Source organism: Osmerus eperlanus, chromosome 24 (genome assembly GCF_963692335.1).
Source record: "Osmerus eperlanus chromosome 24, fOsmEpe2.1, whole genome shotgun sequence".
Classification (NCBI taxonomy): domain Eukaryota; kingdom Metazoa; phylum Chordata; class Actinopteri; order Osmeriformes; family Osmeridae; genus Osmerus; species Osmerus eperlanus.
Genome location: NC_085041.1, coordinates 2,202,664 through 2,220,520, shown reverse-complemented (window position 1 = coordinate 2,220,520; position 17,857 = coordinate 2,202,664). Strand labels below are relative to the sequence as shown.

Sequence of the window (17,857 nt, the reverse complement as noted above, 5' to 3'; positions counted from 1 at the left end):
AACAGGGTACACAAAGGCATAATGTCTCTGGCAAGGAAACAGCTGACCATGAGCATGCTTGATCTACATACAATACTACTGGCAGCTAAATGCGTGTGGGGGTGTGTATGCTTGTGTGTGTGCATGTGTGCGTGTGATTGGCCAAAATACCAAAGATACAATGTGGTACTAGAAGCAGGAAACTGGAAAAGGAGATGGAAAGGAATAGGGAAGGTGTTGACATCCCAGTGCTCAAACACAATGGAAGGTCACCCCCCCCCCTTCCCTTCCTCGCCCCCCCTTCTCTCTCTCTTTTCCAAGCTGGATGGAAGGATCGGGGGAGGGAGAGGAGTGAGGGGGGAGAGTGGAGGGGAGGGGGATGGTCTGAAAGATAAGTTGATGTGTTGTCTGTTGGTTAGACCATCACCTCATGATTCTTTCATGGGTTTTAATTCTGATGAAGAGCGGCCATGAATAGATGAATGAGCAGAAAAAACTACGGGAACATTTCACAGAGCAAATAAAAGTTTCATAGAGTTTCAGTGGAGCGTTGAGAGTAAACAATGTCGGAACAACTACTCGTTTCCTCTCTCCTGTCCCCGGAGCCGTGGTTACAAAACCCTGACAGTGACAGGGGCGACAGGGGACTGAGAGAGAGAGAGAGACAGAGAGAGAGAGAGAGAGAGAGAGAGAGAGAGAGAGAGAGAGAGAGAGAGAGAGAGAGAGAGAGAGAGAGAGAGAGAGAGAGAGAGAGAGGCAGAGCGGATGAATGAGTTGGAGGTAGAGAAGAGAAGGGAGTGAGCGAGCGGGCGAGGGAGGGAAGGAGGAGGGCGAAAGTGTCACAAAACGAAGGAGAGACACGAGTCACCAAGGAAACACAGAGGACCGGAAGTGAACGTTTGGTCTGGCTTCTCTCCTGACTGGCCCACCATCAACTCTACAGTTGCACAAACTTCACATGAAGACATAAAAACACAATAAAAATCACAGGAAGTGGACCATTTATGGACATTGGGAATGCCTATCTATGAAGACCTTAAACCTTCTCTGGGATCACCAGTTGCCAGAGTGCAAAGTGAGCGTGTGAACCACGGAAACTCCATCACAGTTATCTCTTCTTCTGGCTTTCAATCAAAGCAAGATTAAATTAAATAAAACAAGATACCATTTTTATCAATCCCTAATGGCTGCCTTTCATAGCAGTACTTAATACATCCGACATACTCAGTACATAAAGATAACATTACAAGCCATAAAGAGCTGGTGTTTTACGTTCTGGGGTCACCCCACCCTGGACCTTCTCTGTGTGCTCTGGCTAACACAGCGGGGACTGATTTACCTGTCGCGCCAGGGGGACGGATTAAGGCGTGACGCGCTGGACACGGAGGGCAGGGCAGTAAAGATGTGGGGTGGGACGGTGACCCAGACAGCGTGGGGGCAGGTGGTACGTCAGAGGCACCGTGTTGACCTTCCCTTTAAAACCCCGGTGATTTCTGACCACAGGTCAGGGGACAATGGACTGGACCACCACTAATTACCAGCGGTCCAAGGGAGAGCTGTGGGATGCACAGGGTCTTTAAGAGGATGGGACGTCAGTGTTAGGGTTGGCTGTGGTGCTTTCTATAATCCTCACTTTAATAGGTCTCGGGGATGAATATGGTTTTAGCTGTGTTGGCATGTGTTACCTGCCCAGGTATCCTATTCTCAGTGTCTCAGCATATGTTGGCTGTGTGTGTGTGTGTGTGTGTGTGTGTGTGTTAGAGGGGCAAAGTTTCCAACCACAGGACCGAGCACAGAAACAAGACCACCATCGAGACATTTACAGCACGCAATAACAAACCAAACACGCACAGTAGCGACTGAATCCACTCCCACCACCCGCTGTGCATGGGGTAGTAAAAAGTCTGTCTGTACGTTATTCTGAACCTTCTTTCTATACTTAGCAATGGAACGCTAAACTATTACTAGTAGATAAAAAGAATGTTGCATGTCACAGTCATAAGGAATAGAATAGATTTGAAACCTGGTACATTATCCAAAAGCTTTCTCATGTAAGATGATAATAATTTTGTTTTATTTTATTAAGAATGAAAAAATAGGACCACAATGGGATAGCATATAAATTACAGTAAATAATGTAGTCTGTATCAAAATATTTTATCCAGAGATTTGCACTAAAATTCATGTAAAAACGACAGGCAATCCGGCCACTGAGAGAGAGCGGGTAACAAGATATTCAAAAACAATACGTAATCCCAGAATGCATTGCGCTCCTCGCCTTACACGATGACTTCATCCCATAAGCCACCGCGAGAGCGAGACTAAGAATCTTCTGGGTGGTCGTCAAGGCAACGCACCTTATCTGAAAATTAGCGCACGCCCTTCGAATCGCCTCCAGCCAATGGGAGAGCCTAGGCGTGACATCATCGTTATTTTTAGAGAGGCAGCGGTAGCAGATAAGGTTGGCCTCCACGCTGTACTTCTCAGAGTATACACACCGCTCAAGAGAGGGTAACCACATCTCAGGTGGTGTATAACTAAATACTGAAGTTAACGAAAGCGCTTTTCTTTCGTGACTGACTACAAGTCTGGACAGAGCGGGAGAAGCGTTCTAAAGAACGTTCAGCTTCGCTCACGAAACAGAATATTCTTCAGCGTGACAAGGAGGAGCGCTTTCAAGTTCTGAAGTTTTGACTTGGTTCTGGGACACGCGACCGCTCCGCAGAATAGAAGTTTAGAAAAGAAAAGGACGTTGCCGCTATCGCGAAGAACTTCTACTGAGAACATTTCGCCTAAAACTAGTTAAATAAGGAACGAGGAAATAAAACAATATTGTGCAGAGACATTCTAACGCGAGTAGGTGGTTTGTTTTCTATGTCTACCAAGATGGAAACTACTTTTTATGATGACTCGCTGAACGCTTTTTCTCAGCATGATAACACGGGTTATGGATACAACCAGAAGCCACTGAAACACAACATGACACTGAACCTCGGCGACCCAACGGTCACTCTCAAACCTCATTTACGGGCGAAAGCCAGTGACATACTGACATCTCCGGACGTTGGGCTACTCAAACTAGCCTCACCGGAGCTGGAACAACTCATCATCCAGTCCAGCAACGGCCTAATAACCACAACGCCGACTCCGACACAGTTCCTCTGCCCAAAAAACGTGACTGACGCGCAGGAGGGATTCGCAGAGGGTTTCGTTCGTGCTTTAGCGGAACTCCACCACCAACACATGCCCAACGTGCCCAGTGTTAGTGTAAGCTCAGCTCCGCAGCCCAGTGTAAACACCCTGCCGCCTGTATCATCTGTGGCGAGCGCAGTTGCCTATAACAACAACGTAGCCATGCGCTCTGATTCACCCGTCTACGAGGACCTGAGCACATTTAACCCGGCGATCAGCACCAACTCCGCCCCGAGTTACACAACTTCAGCTCCAACTATGTCCTTCTCAGCTGCCCCGCCGCAGCTCCCTCTGTACGGCCAGTCTACTGCCGCTATTCCCCGACTGGCAGCGCTTAAAGAGGAGCCTCAAACTGTCCCAGAGATGCCTGGAGAGACCCCCCCTCTGTCCCCGATTGACATGGAAAACCAAGAGCGCATCAAAGCGGAGAGAAAGAGGATGCGGAATCGGATCGCGGCTTCCAAATGCAGGAAAAGGAAGCTGGAAAGAATCTCCCGGCTCGAGGACAAAGTAAAGAACCTGAAATCTCAAAACTCTGATCTCGCGTCCACGGCCAACATGCTGCGCGAGCAGGTGGCCCAGCTGAAGCAGAAGGTGATGAACCACGTCAACAGCGGGTGCCAGCTCATGCTTACGCAGCAACTTCAGACATTCTGAAGGGAGGACAAAAGGGGCAACAGACTGTAACAGAAATTGAACGAAAGGACATCGTTTGATAGCGAGGTTGTATCTACCGCACCATTGGTTGTAGGACGATATAGCACAAGACCGGAGGGAACGGGGCTGGCACTTGGACTGGGTGCCTCGCGCTCTCCGGTGGCTCGTTCTGGAGACGGTGCCCTGGACATCGAGCCGGTGAACAAGAGAGATAAACAGCAACAAACATGACACAATCTGTTGTGTTTCGTGTTGTTTTTTTTGTACAAGATATGTGAGAGTGACTTTTGTTGATTGAGACCAAGCTCTGCATGGAAGTGACCACCCGAAGAAATTCAGTATTAGAAAGTAAAAATAAACTTACAATAGCCTATACTTTTGCTGTAGCCTATATGGCGCCAAAGGAGGGCGTGAGGGCTGTGAAAAACTGAACACTTAACAAAAGCTGCCTGACTTCTGAGTTACAGTACAATGTACTTTTTCGTTATTGTTTTCTTTCTTTAAGTTAGAAAAGCTTCAACGGTTACTTTTATTTTTGTTAAGTTGCTTAATGGGGTTCCACTCATTGTTTTATGTAAATAAGATCAACTTGGAGTACTTAAGTTTACCATTTGTAATATGAAATACTTTTTATTTTTAACGTTTGTTTTCTGAGCTCTTCAGAAACTAATCAATATTTAAGAAATGTAATAAACTATCTGTTAACTGAGACAATGCCTCTGTGTTTTGTGAGTATGAGTGACTGACAGTGGGTGTGTTGTCAGTATGTACACAATAAAACATGTTGCGACATGTCTCAAAAGCAACATGTATTATAGCCTATTGGTTCTCTGTTAAATTGTCTTACCACCACAAACATTTAGACATTTACAATGCTCCCAGGTTCTAGGTACATTCCATGAGTGCTTTGTATCGATCCTGTTTAAGTGATTATGTTTCAGGGTCAACGACCCAGCTCCCATCAATACAGATGTAGGCCAACTCTACAAATTGGTGTGCAATATGAGTTGGCCACCCAATTCCTCTTCTCCACTTGGGCAAGTCCATCTAACACGATAGATGTAATGTATACCCATCAATGCTATGGCCTATATAAAACTCACGGGCCTCATTGTCCTTCTTAACTTATATGGAAATAAATAACCTATAAATAATGAAGCCAATACGTTTCTTATTAAGGTGTTTTCCATGAGCTTAAACCGAAGCCTCCTGCGTTCATGAATGTAGGCTGGACTCGTTTTTGTGCCTTAAGTTAATATAGCTGTGTCATTATAGTGTGGTTGTGTTTGATGTTGGCCACATATTGCATCGGTCTATTGATGTTGACAGTTGGGAGTATGTTACTGTGTCGGTTACCAACTGACAACGCTGAGGTTAACGTTTATAGTTAAGAAAACTAGGTTTTCAAAAGCTATAATTTTACCAAATTGTTTAGACATGAAGACGAGTTTTCTTTTCAATACATTCAAAATAACAGTAAGTAATATACCACAACGTTGGAGACAGGAGAAGTTGACAAATAGACGAGCCTCTAAGTGATGAAAAATCTGTGGCAATAGCACCTCTGAAATGTTACGCGAACAGTGATTCGAGATTCGAGAACAGTCGACATAAAAAAAACACAAACACACATTAACATGAACTTGGACGTGTAGCCAGGCGTCCCACTAGATGGCGACATTGTCCAAGATTCTAGGCGTTAAATGTTCGAAATGATTGTGTTTTACCTACATTAAATGTAATAAAAAGGGTTGATAACTTTTTCAAATGCGTTTTGACACTATGTTTGGTAGATTTAGTATAGACCTAGCCTACAGCAATCATTTCACTGGCTAAATCATTTTCAAACGCTGTTATCAAGCCAGCACAGGTATTGTTCATGACAAAATAATAGACAAAGTAACCTGTTATGAACTATGAAAGGTAGAGTAAAATAATAAAAGGCATACGTTTATAATCAACAAAGGGAGAATCACAGTGAAGACCATTGGTTTAAATCTTTATATTTTAAGTGTGGAAAATCAGGGGGAAATCTTTAATTTACTATCAGAATATTGCATTCAATAAACACGCACCTTGTTTACAGATTTATTATCACTGCGCAAATCTGCTTTGATGCGATTGCTGAAACGTGGGGGCATCTGACATCATTCCCGGAAACGGTAGCCCCATGACCATATAAGGCTATAAGCCGGCCCAAAATAGCAACGTCATCCCGGAAGATGTGTGTTTTACGGGAACTCGGCCGCCCCACCAATCTTCTGGCAGACTGAATACTAAAACACTGTTGCCTACCTAAACAAGAGATCCCAGCATGCAGAGTTGTCCTCAAGTTGATTGCATTATGCTGCTTTGTAAAGACAACATCTTTGAAGGACATACTAAAGAAATGAATCAGATTTATTGTGCTATAACGTACAGTTGTTCCTTTCCCATTGCTGACTATGACAATATTTGTAACTACTGATACAAATGTGTAATAATATGTATGAGGAAATTAGCATATAGAATATAGGCCTACTGTCCGTCGCAATTATACATAGCAATAACACGTGATTTCCGAAGATGCACCTGACAACTCAATAGATTTGTGGGGGTTTACTGCAGGGCTATGCTCATGCACATACAGCGCTAGCTTGTAGTTTAACATAGCAGAAGCCCTAATGAAGTGTCTTGCTATTCTACCCTGCTATATGGTCATGTTGTGTGTTTGTCAACTCACTGAGTGCACAGACATAGTGTAGTGGCTGAAGCTTAATCCAAATCGATTTGAAGGTCGACAAGTACACCTGGTAGGCTGTACCATTTCATTTAAACAGTAGTTACCACTGACACAGGTTTGTTCTCATTCAAACAAAGCCCAGATAAAGGTAGGTAGGATATACAGTTACTGGCTTCTCTATTTACCTGGTTGCTAAGGTGAGATATTTTGCAGACAGTACAAAACACACGGCACACTGAGGCTTGTTCGGTGATCAGACACATTCATGTACCTTTCGCCCTTTAAAAGGTCGGCTAAAATGTTCAATATTCTTCTCAACGAGTTTCCAAACGTTCAAGGAGTTTCCAAATGTTCGCAGGTTTCCACCAACCCTTACGCGATAGAAGTGATTCGAGCGAAGCGCAAGGATCTGGTCTCTGGGATCTCACACACAGAGGACCTGCTGGATCTCCTCGTCACAGAGGGAGTCGTGCCGCCCAGCAAGAGATCGGTGATCCTGTCGTCCCTCAGAACGAGCGAGGAGAGGAACTCCAGGGTCCTGGACGTGCTGGTCTCCAGGGGGGAGAGGGCCTGTCGGAAGTTCTTCCACCCGTGTCTGATGCTGGCAGAGCCTGACCTGTACCAGAAGATGAAGGCCTACGTGGGGTGCGTGAATGATAACGTACGTGACTCCAAGAGACAGCTGATTGGGTATCTGTTGGAGAAGGACAAGCAGGGATTGGTTAAAAATACATGCCCTGTTGTAACTCAAAGTACTTCTAAAGGAAGTAGGAAGCCTAAGGTTCAGAAAGATGATGACGGTGCTACTCGCCCAGTGGCAAAGAGAGAGGAACAAAACACAACGCTACCCAAAACAGGAAGTATATTCAGCACCGTTGCATTGGGAGAGCTCTCCTCATTGGAGGAGATTCTACAAGACACAGACGTCAACGCGGTCAATTCCTCCAATGAGACGCTGTTGCACGTGGCTGCAGAACACGGCCACCTGTCCATCATTGAGCTGCTCCTACACAGAGGAGCCCAGCTGGATGTCAGGGATGAAGAGGGATACACACCCCTGCATAGAGCGGCCCTCAGGGGTCACAGCAAGGCAGTCAGGGGCCTCCTAAACGCGGGTGCCCCTATCTATGCCTTGGATAAACAGTCGAAGACCCCCCTGCATCTGGCGGTGAAAAACAAGCACTTGGGTACAGTCAAAACCCTGGTAGAGGAGGAGAAGAATCTCCCCAAGAACCAGGCCCAGGGCTCGTTACTCCATACAGCAGCCAGGGAGGATGACTCCCAGCTGGCTGAGGTGCTCTTGCAGTGTGGGGCTGTGGTGGATGCTAGGGATAACCACAAAAGGACAGCCCTGTTCCACGCGGTCAGCCACGGCTGTGAGAAGACCGCAACCGTCCTGCTGTCAGCAGGAGCCCTGGTCGACCGAGTCGTCGTAGAAACGGCCCTGGAGCTCAACCGGGGCCCCATCCTCCGCCTGCTTCTGAGTATGTAGGACCGCAGCCTGGTTTACATTTACATTTAGTAATTTAGCAGATGCTCTTATGCAGAGTGATTTACAGTAAGTACAGGGACATTCCCCCTGAGGCAAGTAGGGTGAAGTGCCTTGCCCATGGACACAACGTCCCGGACGTTTGCACGGCCAGGAATCAAACCGGCAACTTTCTCATTAATAGCCCGATTCCCTAACCGCTCAGCCATCTGACCCCCTGGTTTACCACCCTCCACATCAGAGACCTTGCAGATACCCATTTGTTCTCATGGTGTGTGTGTGTGTGTGTGGATGTGTGTGGATGTGTGTGTATGTGCTCACGTTTCTACGTATACCTGTTTTGAAACCCCAGCTCACGCTGCAGGGGCGCTCGGTTCAGAGGCCCTTGGATCTGCACTCCTCTCGGCCGTGAAGAAGAACCAGGCGGATGTGGTCGCGGCTCTGGTTGATTGTGGGGCAGACATCAACACAAGCGACCAACAGGGATACACCCCTCTGCTCCTGTCAGCTGAGCTGGGACACGTGGAGGTCTTCAGGTAGCTGAACGTCCACCCAGACCACACCTACGGTCCATGTAGATAAGTGGATCTGATCACAATTTTTTTTAAATCTTTCTTCAGAGCCCTGGCAGCCAAACACGCTCGCGTGGACACGACACTTCCAAACCTGTGCTCGGCCCTGCACCTGGCTGCCCACAGCGGGACTGTTCCCATAGCTCAGGATCTCCTGGAGAGGGGATTCGACCCCAATACCCCGGGGCCTAAGGCCCACACCCCTCTGCATGTCGCAGCCCAGCTCAACAGGTCATCTCTAGTGGGGCTACTGCTGAACTCTGGTGCTCAGGTAACATAGTTCCAGCTTGTCCTCTGATCTCTTGTGTATTTCTTTTCATGTTTTTTGGTGAAGGTAAAAAGTATGTCATGTTAATTCAAGTTATTAAACCATAAAATGTATTTAGCATATTAGCAAGTTTAAGCACTATGCTAATAGCAACTATAGCATAGTAAGACTAAATACTGTATATTAAGACTGTATGAAGATCATGTTGATTTCATAGCTGTTATGATGTGTGAATTCACACCAGGTGAATGCAGTAAACCAAGACGGCCTGACAGCCCTGCACATGGCCAGCCAGCACGGCCACGCAGAGGCTGTGGCCCAGCTCCTGAAGGGCCAGGCAGACACCGGAGCCCGGGACCGACAGGGGAGGACAGCCCTGCACTGGGCAGCTTCAACCCAGGGAGAGAGCTCCGTGGTGGGGCTTCTGCTCTCCGCGAAGGCTGACCCCAACGCCACTGACAAGGAAAAGAGGACTCCCATGCATCTGGCCGCCACGGAGGGCAGACTGGACGCCGTGACGTCACTCCTGGCACACAAGGCGAGGGGAGGGGCTAAAGACATGGACGGCTCCACCCCTCTGCATCAGGCCGCCGCCCACGGGCACGCCGACGTGGTCACGGCTCTCCTCTCGTCTCTGAAGAAGAAAGGCGTGGACGAGAGGAACACGTGGAGGAAGACCCCTCTCCACGCCGCCTCCGAGAGAGGCCACGGCGGCGTCGTGGAGTTGCTCCTCCGCGGCGGCGCCAAGATCAACGCTCTGGATAACAGCAAGGACACCCCCTTGCACTGCGCTTCCCGTTCTGGCCACCAGGAGGCAGTCAAGAGGCTGGTGGGCTGGGGACAGGGAGAGAGGAAGGAGAGAGCCGACCTCCAGGCCACCAATAATGTGGGGAAGACGCCACTGAAGGTGGCGGAGAGTGGCGACACGCGCGCGCATGAAGACACCGCTACTCTGCTTAAGAAGAAGATGCTGCTCATCAAATAGAGTGAAGTGAATTGTTGATTCTGTCATTAATGCATCAGGGAATACATGATTAAATGTAAGGTGTATATGGTGAAAGATTAATCAGAAGCATATTGTTTAACTGGCTAGTCATCTGGTCAGATAAATACAATTAGACGTCACTTTCTTTTATGGTGAAATGAACGTAGGTGCCAAAAAATTGAATTTGAAATCTGTATCATATTTATGTATGTTCTCAAACAGACCACCTGGGGGCGGTACTGCGTTATCTTCGGGTCATTCTGACCCATCAGTCATTGTGACCCACCGTCGTATTGCGACAGATTTACCGCATACAAAGACAAAGTGAAGCATTTTCTTTTAACCGTTGGGCTGTCTCAGACCCCCCACATTGCAAAGGTTAAAAGAAAATTATTTTAATTTGTTTTTGTATTGGGTAAAATTGGGTAAACACAACGATGGTTCGTTATGAACCTTTGGGTCATGTGACCCGAAGGCAGCACGAGGGTTAAATGAAGTGTCATAGCTGTTTATATTCATATTACAAATAAAAAGGAATGTTTCTACCATTAAAAGGAAGAAGCCTTATCTTAAGCGGATTTGGCAACTCATAGGTGGCGGGTACGTTTACACATTATTTAAATAACGCAGACAATTATTTGATTTTGCATTAACGCAGTTAAAAAATATATATTATTACTTTGAAAGTCGTTGCTCACTGCAAGGCCGGATGTATGTGCAATTTGATTGCTCAGCATGATTGGGGGGAGGGGAGGTGGGGGGGGGATGAAGGTCATCACACTTCTCAACCAATGAGAGCATTTGGCATAAACCCTAGGGTTTTGAGGGCCCTAAACATGGCGACTATGTAGAGACAGAAATGACATGCCGTCGTGTAAATACAGTTTTTTACAGTTGCTAGGACACATTTCTCAATACTTAAGTCACATTTTAAAAACTCTTCACACAGTGAGCACAACAGAAGTATATGTGGGCTAAACTGTGGATCATTTATCATTGTTTTGGCACAAAATGCATTCAATGACTACATCTTTCAAATTACATTTATTCTTTTCTCACTTCGACACAACAACTGCCAAAACTCTATGTACCTACAGGCCAATTTGCACATGCTTACATACTGTTTTCAAAACTGTTAAACTTCACTTCAAAACAATAACATAATACAAAACTGAATAAGACAGAAATTTGCTACATTTCTACAGTAATATTGTAATGAAATATATTTCGAATCAAAAAATTAAATGCTATAAAATAATCTCTACGGAAGGGTTGTGCTAGGTGAGGAAAGGGATGCAGAGAGAAGAAATCAGCCAACATTTGTATGGGACAATGTGGCATTTCACCACTCCCATGCAGTCACTGAGTGGTTTGCAGCCCATCCTAGAATGGTGTCACTTTTATTCCCACCTTACTCTTCATTCCTCAACCCCATAGAATAATTATTTTCCTCATGGAGGTGGAAGGTTTACTGTATGACCACCATCCACATGATCAAATGTCCCTCCTGGACGCAATGAATGCTGGATGCCTGGACATTGCCAGGGATGGATCAGGCATGCCAGAAGATTCTTTCCTAGGTGTATTGCCCTAGATGACATAAGATGTGATGTGGATGAAAACCTGTGGCCAAATGCAGAAGATTACAGTAGCATTCCTATTGTATCTGTATCAGTGGATGGTGTGTATACAAATTCTTATATTCTGGAATTAGCTTATTAACTGTAACATGGAGGTTATTACCATGTGATATAACACTGGATTGGATTCACTTACACCCATATTGGCAATGCATCTTTTCATATGCATTTTATGGATAAACTGAGGATATGCAACCCACCCATGGTAAGCTTGTTGAGTAACAAATATAAACCATGCATAAAAAACAACAATCCACATCACACATTCCAAATTCTTCATTTTCCTGCTCTTCTTGTTTCTGTTCTACAGCATATAACCCTCAGCCAGGCAGATGGGGACAAACACCTACTACCCATGGTAAGATAGATTGCCTATGCTCCTCCTCACAATCATCATAGGACACTCAGTATTGTCAGCAAACATGAACTGAAATAAAAAAATAAAAACGAGGCCTTACAAAAAAACGATAACCGATTGAGTGGTTGCACTAGAGTAGAAGCCAACCATAACCTCTAACCTCTATCCTGCCCCAAAATGTCATTAGTTTTCAGACTGTTGTTCAATGTCCACTATTGTTGAATAAACGGTATCAGAGACACAAGGCAAAACGCACTAAAAGCACAGACCTGTAGACTCCGCACTTAAATCGAAGCTACATTCCACCCTGTCTAGAAGTACTTTACAACGTCTCGTCAAGATTAAATCATTATTTATTATTCTGTTTTCAGTTACCAATTTATGTTGTTGTATAACAAACATTTGAAAATTCAAGGAAATCAATCGAATTTTTAACAAGATATATTTTTTAATTCAGCTATCAAGGGCATTTACAGCGCAATAACTACGTCACATGTCACGTGACGTTTGTCTTCTCAAACTGAAATAGGAAGTGGGTTTCCCCGTGCTCTGGTTGCAGGTCCGATGGCGAGGAATGAAGAAAAACAGCAAGGAAAATTGAACAGATTATGGCTTCAGAAGGAGAGAGAGGGCAAGTGTTAGTTCACATATTTACGATACATTACAAATGAAACTAGCTAGCTAACCGAGCTAGCTTGTATGTAAGCTATAACTATTCCCCATCGACATTACATTTATGCATTTAGCAGACATTCAGATCTACGCAGATCCATATAGGCTACAAAGGGAATTTTGCTAATGCATTTTGTCATGTTTCTGAACAGAGGGTCGAATAAAAGATATCCACGAACGTAGACCGAAACTTGTAAGTTTTCTTTGGTGCGAGCAATTCAGCAAGCACATTCAGCCTCTCCAGAAGTTAATTTCTGTATGACGTCTCTTTAACCCGATCATGCTTTTTCACAGGCAACCCTTAACTCCGCCTCTGCTGTGAAGAAGTGGATCCCGAGCATCAAAAGAGAGATCGAGTACTATCTCCAGGTAGTTATCCAAGCCATTCATTTGCATGTCTAAAGGGTGAATAAGGCACTTTCTGATGGGGGAGAGTTTGCACCTGAAGTGTCTGACAATGTGACCTCTGCATTGATTTAGTTAACCCTTGTGCTGCCTTCGGGTCACATGACCCAAAGGTTCATAACGAACCATCGTTGTGTTTACCCAATTGTACCCAATACAAAAACAAATAAAAATAATTTTCTTTTAACCTTTGCAATGTGGGGGGTCTGAGACAGCCCATCAGTTAAAAGAAAATGCTTCACTTTGTTTTTGTATGAGGTAAATTTGTCGCAATACGACGGTGGGTCACAATGACTGATGGGTCGGAATGACCCGAAGATAACACAAGGGTTAATAAGTCTTGTTGATCATGAATTGGGAGGAGGAGGGTTATACTGTATGCTATAGAATAAGGTTTGAAGTAGAATGGGACTGGGTCCTGCAACATTTTCAAAGTGGGGACACACGTTTCTGAGCCACACAATTTTTGTCTGTATTACGATGCTGAACGTGTCTTTAACCTGTCCAAACAGCAGTCTCAGCTGTCCCACTACCCTGAGAGAAAGATAGCAGAGTTTCAGTTCTGCATCGAGGGCCTGGAGAAAGAGTACAGACGCTTCCTGTCGAAGCTGCGAGCCCTTGACCCTTCCAGCAAACACCAGCCCTGGACTCCACGGGCATATGCCAAGAGGAGGGAAGACCCCCTTCGCTCTGCCGGCTACGGTCAGTTGGCAAATAGTTATAGCTCTGTGGTGCTCTACTGCCATTAGTCATAGCATTGCAGTCATGATGTCACAGTCTTCAGACGTGAAGGTAGTAAGTTTCAGTTTCTTCGTAGTAGTTTCTACATATAGCCTCTTCATGGGTTACATTTAGATGTAGTCATTTAGCAGACGCTTTTATCCAAAGCGACTTACAAAAAAAGAGCAAAAGGTGCATAGGTCAATGATCATAAACAACGACATAGCCCCAAAAACAATGTGGGTAGCCAAAACATGAAGTATACATTGTGAAAAGCAAATAACAGCCAATGGGTAGAACCAGAAGTGCATGTAATTAAACAAGTTACAATTAACGACATGATCCACGAAAGTGCCCAGAGTGTACCTGGAGGAAAGCAAGCAACAGTAATATAAATCACAGCGAGTGCAGGTAAAATCAGTTACAACTAACCAACAAGTGCAACAAGTCCCTCAATAGGTGTCATTGAGTTCCTGGAGGAAATAAACTAACATCTGATAACATCTGGGTTATGAGGTCAACTGTAGTGGAGCGATTGCTTCTTATGAAATAACATCATGTGTTTCCCCCGTAGCTAAGAAACAGCCGCTGGATTCAGGTCACGGGAGCAAACCTCGGACGGAAGGAGACTGCGAAGGGGCTGCCGACAGGACAGGAAGTGACGTCACCTTAGCCCACGAGAAAGAGGATCGCCAATCAGAGTCCCGCTCCTCTGCGGTCGCTGGCGGCGCCGACCCCAGCCCCCTAGCTTCAGAGTCAGGTTATGCCGACCAGGACCAGCCCCTCTCCTTCGACCGGACCCGACTGGCAGTGGCTCTAGCTGGGTGTCGAGGCCCGGTGGAGCCTGGCTCTTCCCAGACGCCCAACATAGCCAGGGTGCTGCTCTCAGGCCTGCCCAACCTCCACAGCTCGCCCCTGGGCCGGGCCATCGCCCAGGCCAGAGGCCCTGACACCCCTGGGCGAGCAGGGGAACTGGGAGGGAGGAGGGGAGGAGGGCGAGGGTCAGCGATGGACTGTGTCTCTGCGGGGGAGGGGAGGACAGGGAGGGCCGCTGTGGAGACAGACATGATGGGACATGTCCTGGGGCTAGGCTGCTACTCGTCCTCAGATGATGAATCTGCCACGTGACAAACAAGGAGACGTGTACTTAACCCTTGTGTTATCTTCGGGTCATTCTGACCCATAAGTCATTGTGACCCACCGTCGTATTGCGACAACTTTACCGCATACAAAAACAAAGTGAAGCATTTTCTTTTAACCGTTGGGCTGTCTCAGACCCCCCACATTGCAAAGGTTAAAAGCAAATAATTTTTATTTGTTTTTGTATTCGGTAAAATTGGGTAAACACAACGATGGTTCGTTATGAACCTTTGGGTCATGTGACCCGAAGGCAGCACAAGGGTTAAAATATGAATAAGGTTGTTCCTGTGAATATACAAGCGGTTTATGCAGATAAAATCGATGACGTCAAAAAAAATATTATTATTTTTATAATAATATAAAAAAAGTAAAAAGTTATATATAGGAAAAAATCCTTCTTGTCATATTTATTATCGTCATCGTACATTTACAGATTTCAATGTGGAGGAAAGGTGTTGACAGGCTCTTCCCCGGTGCTCAAGGTATGATGTGAAGTGGGACAGGGGAACTGATGAGCTGTTCTAATGCCTGCAGTGGAGGGGGGGAGTGATTCATCTGTCAATCTACTGCTGTGTTATCAGTCATCCCCATGACCACATGCTCAGTCGTTAGATCAGATGCTGCTGAGAGCAGATGTGCTGACTCAGTTACCCGAACACTCGTTAGGATGCACGCAACCACGCAGCCCCTAAACACCAACTCACCCCCAGCCGCTCCACTGTCGTGCTTCAAGTGCAACACTTCTTGGAAGCAGGGTTGCATCTGAGGTTGTAGAGTGAACTGGTGTGTTGCCCTCTAGTCCAAAGACACAGTTTCCCTGTGACGCTGTGTGAACAGCGATGCCACGCTACCTAAGGGCCTGGCTTTACTGGGGCGTGGGGGGGATTCAGATACATGAGGCCCTGGACTGGAGGGGTGGAGCAGGGGGGGACATCTAGATACATGAGGCCCTGGACTGGAGGGGTGGAGCAGGGGGGAACATCCAGATACATGAGGGACTGGAGGGGTGAAGCAGGGGGGGACATCCAGATACATGAGGGACTGGAGGGGTGGAGCAGGGGGGAACATCCAGATACATGAGGGACTGGAGGGGTGGAGCAGGGGGGAACATCCAGATACATGAGGGACTGGAGGGGTGGAGCAGGGGGGGACATCCAGATACATGAGGGACTGGATGGGTGGCCGGAAGAGGGGTGCTTCCATTGATGGGACATACGCAAATACAAGGGGTGTTTGCGGTCATGCAGTCTGTAGATTGTCCAATTGTAAACCAATGCAGGAAGTTTGTATAATGTTCTTAATACTTTCTTGATATGGCACTCCAAAATCCAAAAGAATAAAAGTCCATGTGTACTGGAGATTATTATCCATCAAATCAGACCCATGTTTTCTTGCGGTTTATTTAACCCTTGTGTTATCTTCGGGTCATTCTGACCCATCAGTCATTGTGACCCACCGTCATATTGCGACAACTTTACCGCATACAAAAACAAAGTGAATCATTTTCTTTTAACCGTTGGGCTGTCTCAGACCCCCCACATTGCGAAGGTTAAAAGAAAATTATTTGTATTTGTTTTTGTATTGGGTACAATTGGGTAAACACAACGATGGTTCGTTATGAACCTTTGGGTCATGTGACCCGAAGGCAGCACAAGGGTTAACAGACAAGGGTATTATTCACACACAGCAAGTCTTTTCATCCATGTCTGTTACCCTTTAGTGACCTTTATTGTGAAGTTGTGTGCATTTACAGAGAAAGACTGTTTACAGACTACGCATTCAAGTTGTCTATAAACTACTGAATAGTTCCAGTCGAAAATGATGAGATTTTTTTTTACTATCCACCTAGGTGATCATCTAATAATGGATCAATTTAAATGATTAGGAAGTATACATATGCACCTCCTCGTGTATAGATAGAATAAAACTGATCTATGTGTAGCTGAACACGTAGATTGTTGATTTCCAAGTTTATATCACAACTGCCATCTTGTTCTCTCCCCGTGTCAGTCAGCTTTACGTGAGGACCCTGTGACGTCGAGACGGAGAAAGGGAGAACAGACGAGACAAGATGACTGTGCTGTGGTGTTTGCAGATAGAGGAGATGGCCACACTTATGGAAACCATTAATTGTGTGGAAGGGAGGTGCGTTCTAGTAAGCAGAAAATTACAGAAAAAGGTCAACCCTCCCTCCCACACCTATCCCCACTTTTCTCCTTCTCCTCCCCATTCTCTGCCCTCTTCTCTCTCTCCCCCTCTGCTCCCCCTTCTCTCTCTCTCTCCCCCACCATGCCCTTAGTTCTCACGCAGGCAACATGAAAGCAGATGTCAGCGTTCGGTTCTTTTTCATGTGGCAGAGCATCTTCCCACTAACGTATCAGTGTGCACTTTTGAAACTGACTTCCATGCCGCATCACTGTTTACAAACAAACTGTCTAAAGCTCTCAGTATTAAGTAGAAACTACTGAAGAGATTTTCTGTTTACGGCATTCTGTCCTGCAGGAAAGTGTTTTAACTCGGGTCAGACTTTGATATTGTAGTTGTCATCCACACTGTTGAGTACCCTGTGAGGTCGGCGCCTGTCTCTGTAAAGATGACAGGTGTGTAATGACGTTTCTTGTGGGTAATATTTGGAGATTTGTTTAAGTATTTGATGCAGCGGTAGCTCATTCAATAGGAAAGCCACTAACTAGTTTCAAATTGGGTCGTCTTTGAGTCATCTCTAAAGTTGCCACGGCAAGCATTTTAGGGTGTGATTACATAAACCCCCTTTAGAGCTAGCTACTTTTTTTCTCGAATGGTGCATTTACCAGAAAAGACCACGATGGTGGTTATGCCAGTTAAACCTCTTAACTTCCTTTGAAAGTGAGGTATTAGTTGGAACTGTAAAAAGGTTGCGTTAAAGTAAAGACTAAGAGAAAGAAAAATTGATGCTGAGGAATTTTCTGTACAGATTTATGTGCTTTCACAGAGTCAAAGAATACAATTTTAACCGCATTAACCAACCCTGCACTTAGTGATACCAGATATACCTCCCAACTCTGGAAACACTGGAATA

The 17,857-nt window shown here is 45.7% G+C and overlaps 3 protein-coding genes across 3 annotated transcripts; all 3 read left to right on the top strand.

Annotated features, from left to right (window-relative positions):
• The first annotated feature begins 2,460 nt into the window (after positions 1-2,460).
• On the top strand, positions 2,461-3,925 carry jun (Jun proto-oncogene, AP-1 transcription factor subunit). Its single transcript, XM_062450640.1, has one exon. The coding sequence runs from the start codon at positions 2,854-2,856 to the stop codon at positions 3,826-3,828; it is 975 nt and encodes a 324-aa protein (XP_062306624.1). The 5' UTR covers positions 2,461-2,853; the 3' UTR covers positions 3,829-3,925.
• A 2,492-nt stretch (positions 3,926-6,417) lies between these two features.
• caiap (CARD- and ANK-containing Inflammasome Adaptor Protein) lies at positions 6,418-10,009 on the top strand. Its single transcript, XM_062450661.1, has 4 exons — positions 6,418-8,034; positions 8,392-8,575; positions 8,660-8,882; positions 9,124-10,009. Exons 1-4 carry the CDS (start codon positions 6,816-6,818, stop codon positions 9,862-9,864), a joined length of 2,367 nt encoding a protein of 788 aa, XP_062306645.1. The 5' UTR covers positions 6,418-6,815; the 3' UTR covers positions 9,865-10,009.
• A 2,343-nt stretch (positions 10,010-12,352) lies between these two features.
• Positions 12,353-16,283, top strand: si:dkey-86e18.1 (uncharacterized protein LOC557342 homolog). The gene is made up of 5 exons (XM_062450952.1): positions 12,353-12,493; positions 12,687-12,727; positions 12,829-12,903; positions 13,452-13,641; positions 14,234-16,283. Exons 1-5 carry the CDS (start codon positions 12,427-12,429, stop codon positions 14,785-14,787), a joined length of 927 nt encoding a protein of 308 aa, XP_062306936.1. The 5' UTR covers positions 12,353-12,426; the 3' UTR covers positions 14,788-16,283.
• Positions 16,284-17,857: the final 1,574 nt, after the last annotated feature.

Excerpts from the sequence above, each read along its gene's own strand:
- si:dkey-86e18.1 (XM_062450952.1), top strand. The coding sequence starts at position 12,427 with ATGGCGAGGAATGAAGAAAAACAGCAAGGAAAATTGAACAGATTATGG. Across the intron at positions 12,494-12,686 it reads GCTTCAGAAGGAGAGAGAGG|AGGGTCGAATAAAAGATATC; the intron begins GCAAGTGTTAGT and ends GTTTCTGAACAG. Across the intron at positions 12,904-13,451 it reads AGATCGAGTACTATCTCCAG|CAGTCTCAGCTGTCCCACTA; the intron begins GTAGTTATCCAA and ends CTGTCCAAACAG.
- caiap (XM_062450661.1), top strand. The coding sequence starts at position 6,816 with ATGTACCTTTCGCCCTTTAAAAGGTCGGCTAAAATGTTCAATATTCTT. Across the intron at positions 8,576-8,659 it reads GGACACGTGGAGGTCTTCAG|AGCCCTGGCAGCCAAACACG; the intron begins GTAGCTGAACGT and ends ATCTTTCTTCAG. Across the intron at positions 8,883-9,123 it reads TGCTGAACTCTGGTGCTCAG|GTGAATGCAGTAAACCAAGA; the intron begins GTAACATAGTTC and ends AATTCACACCAG.
- jun (XM_062450640.1), top strand. The coding sequence starts at position 2,854 with ATGTCTACCAAGATGGAAACTACTTTTTATGATGACTCGCTGAACGCT.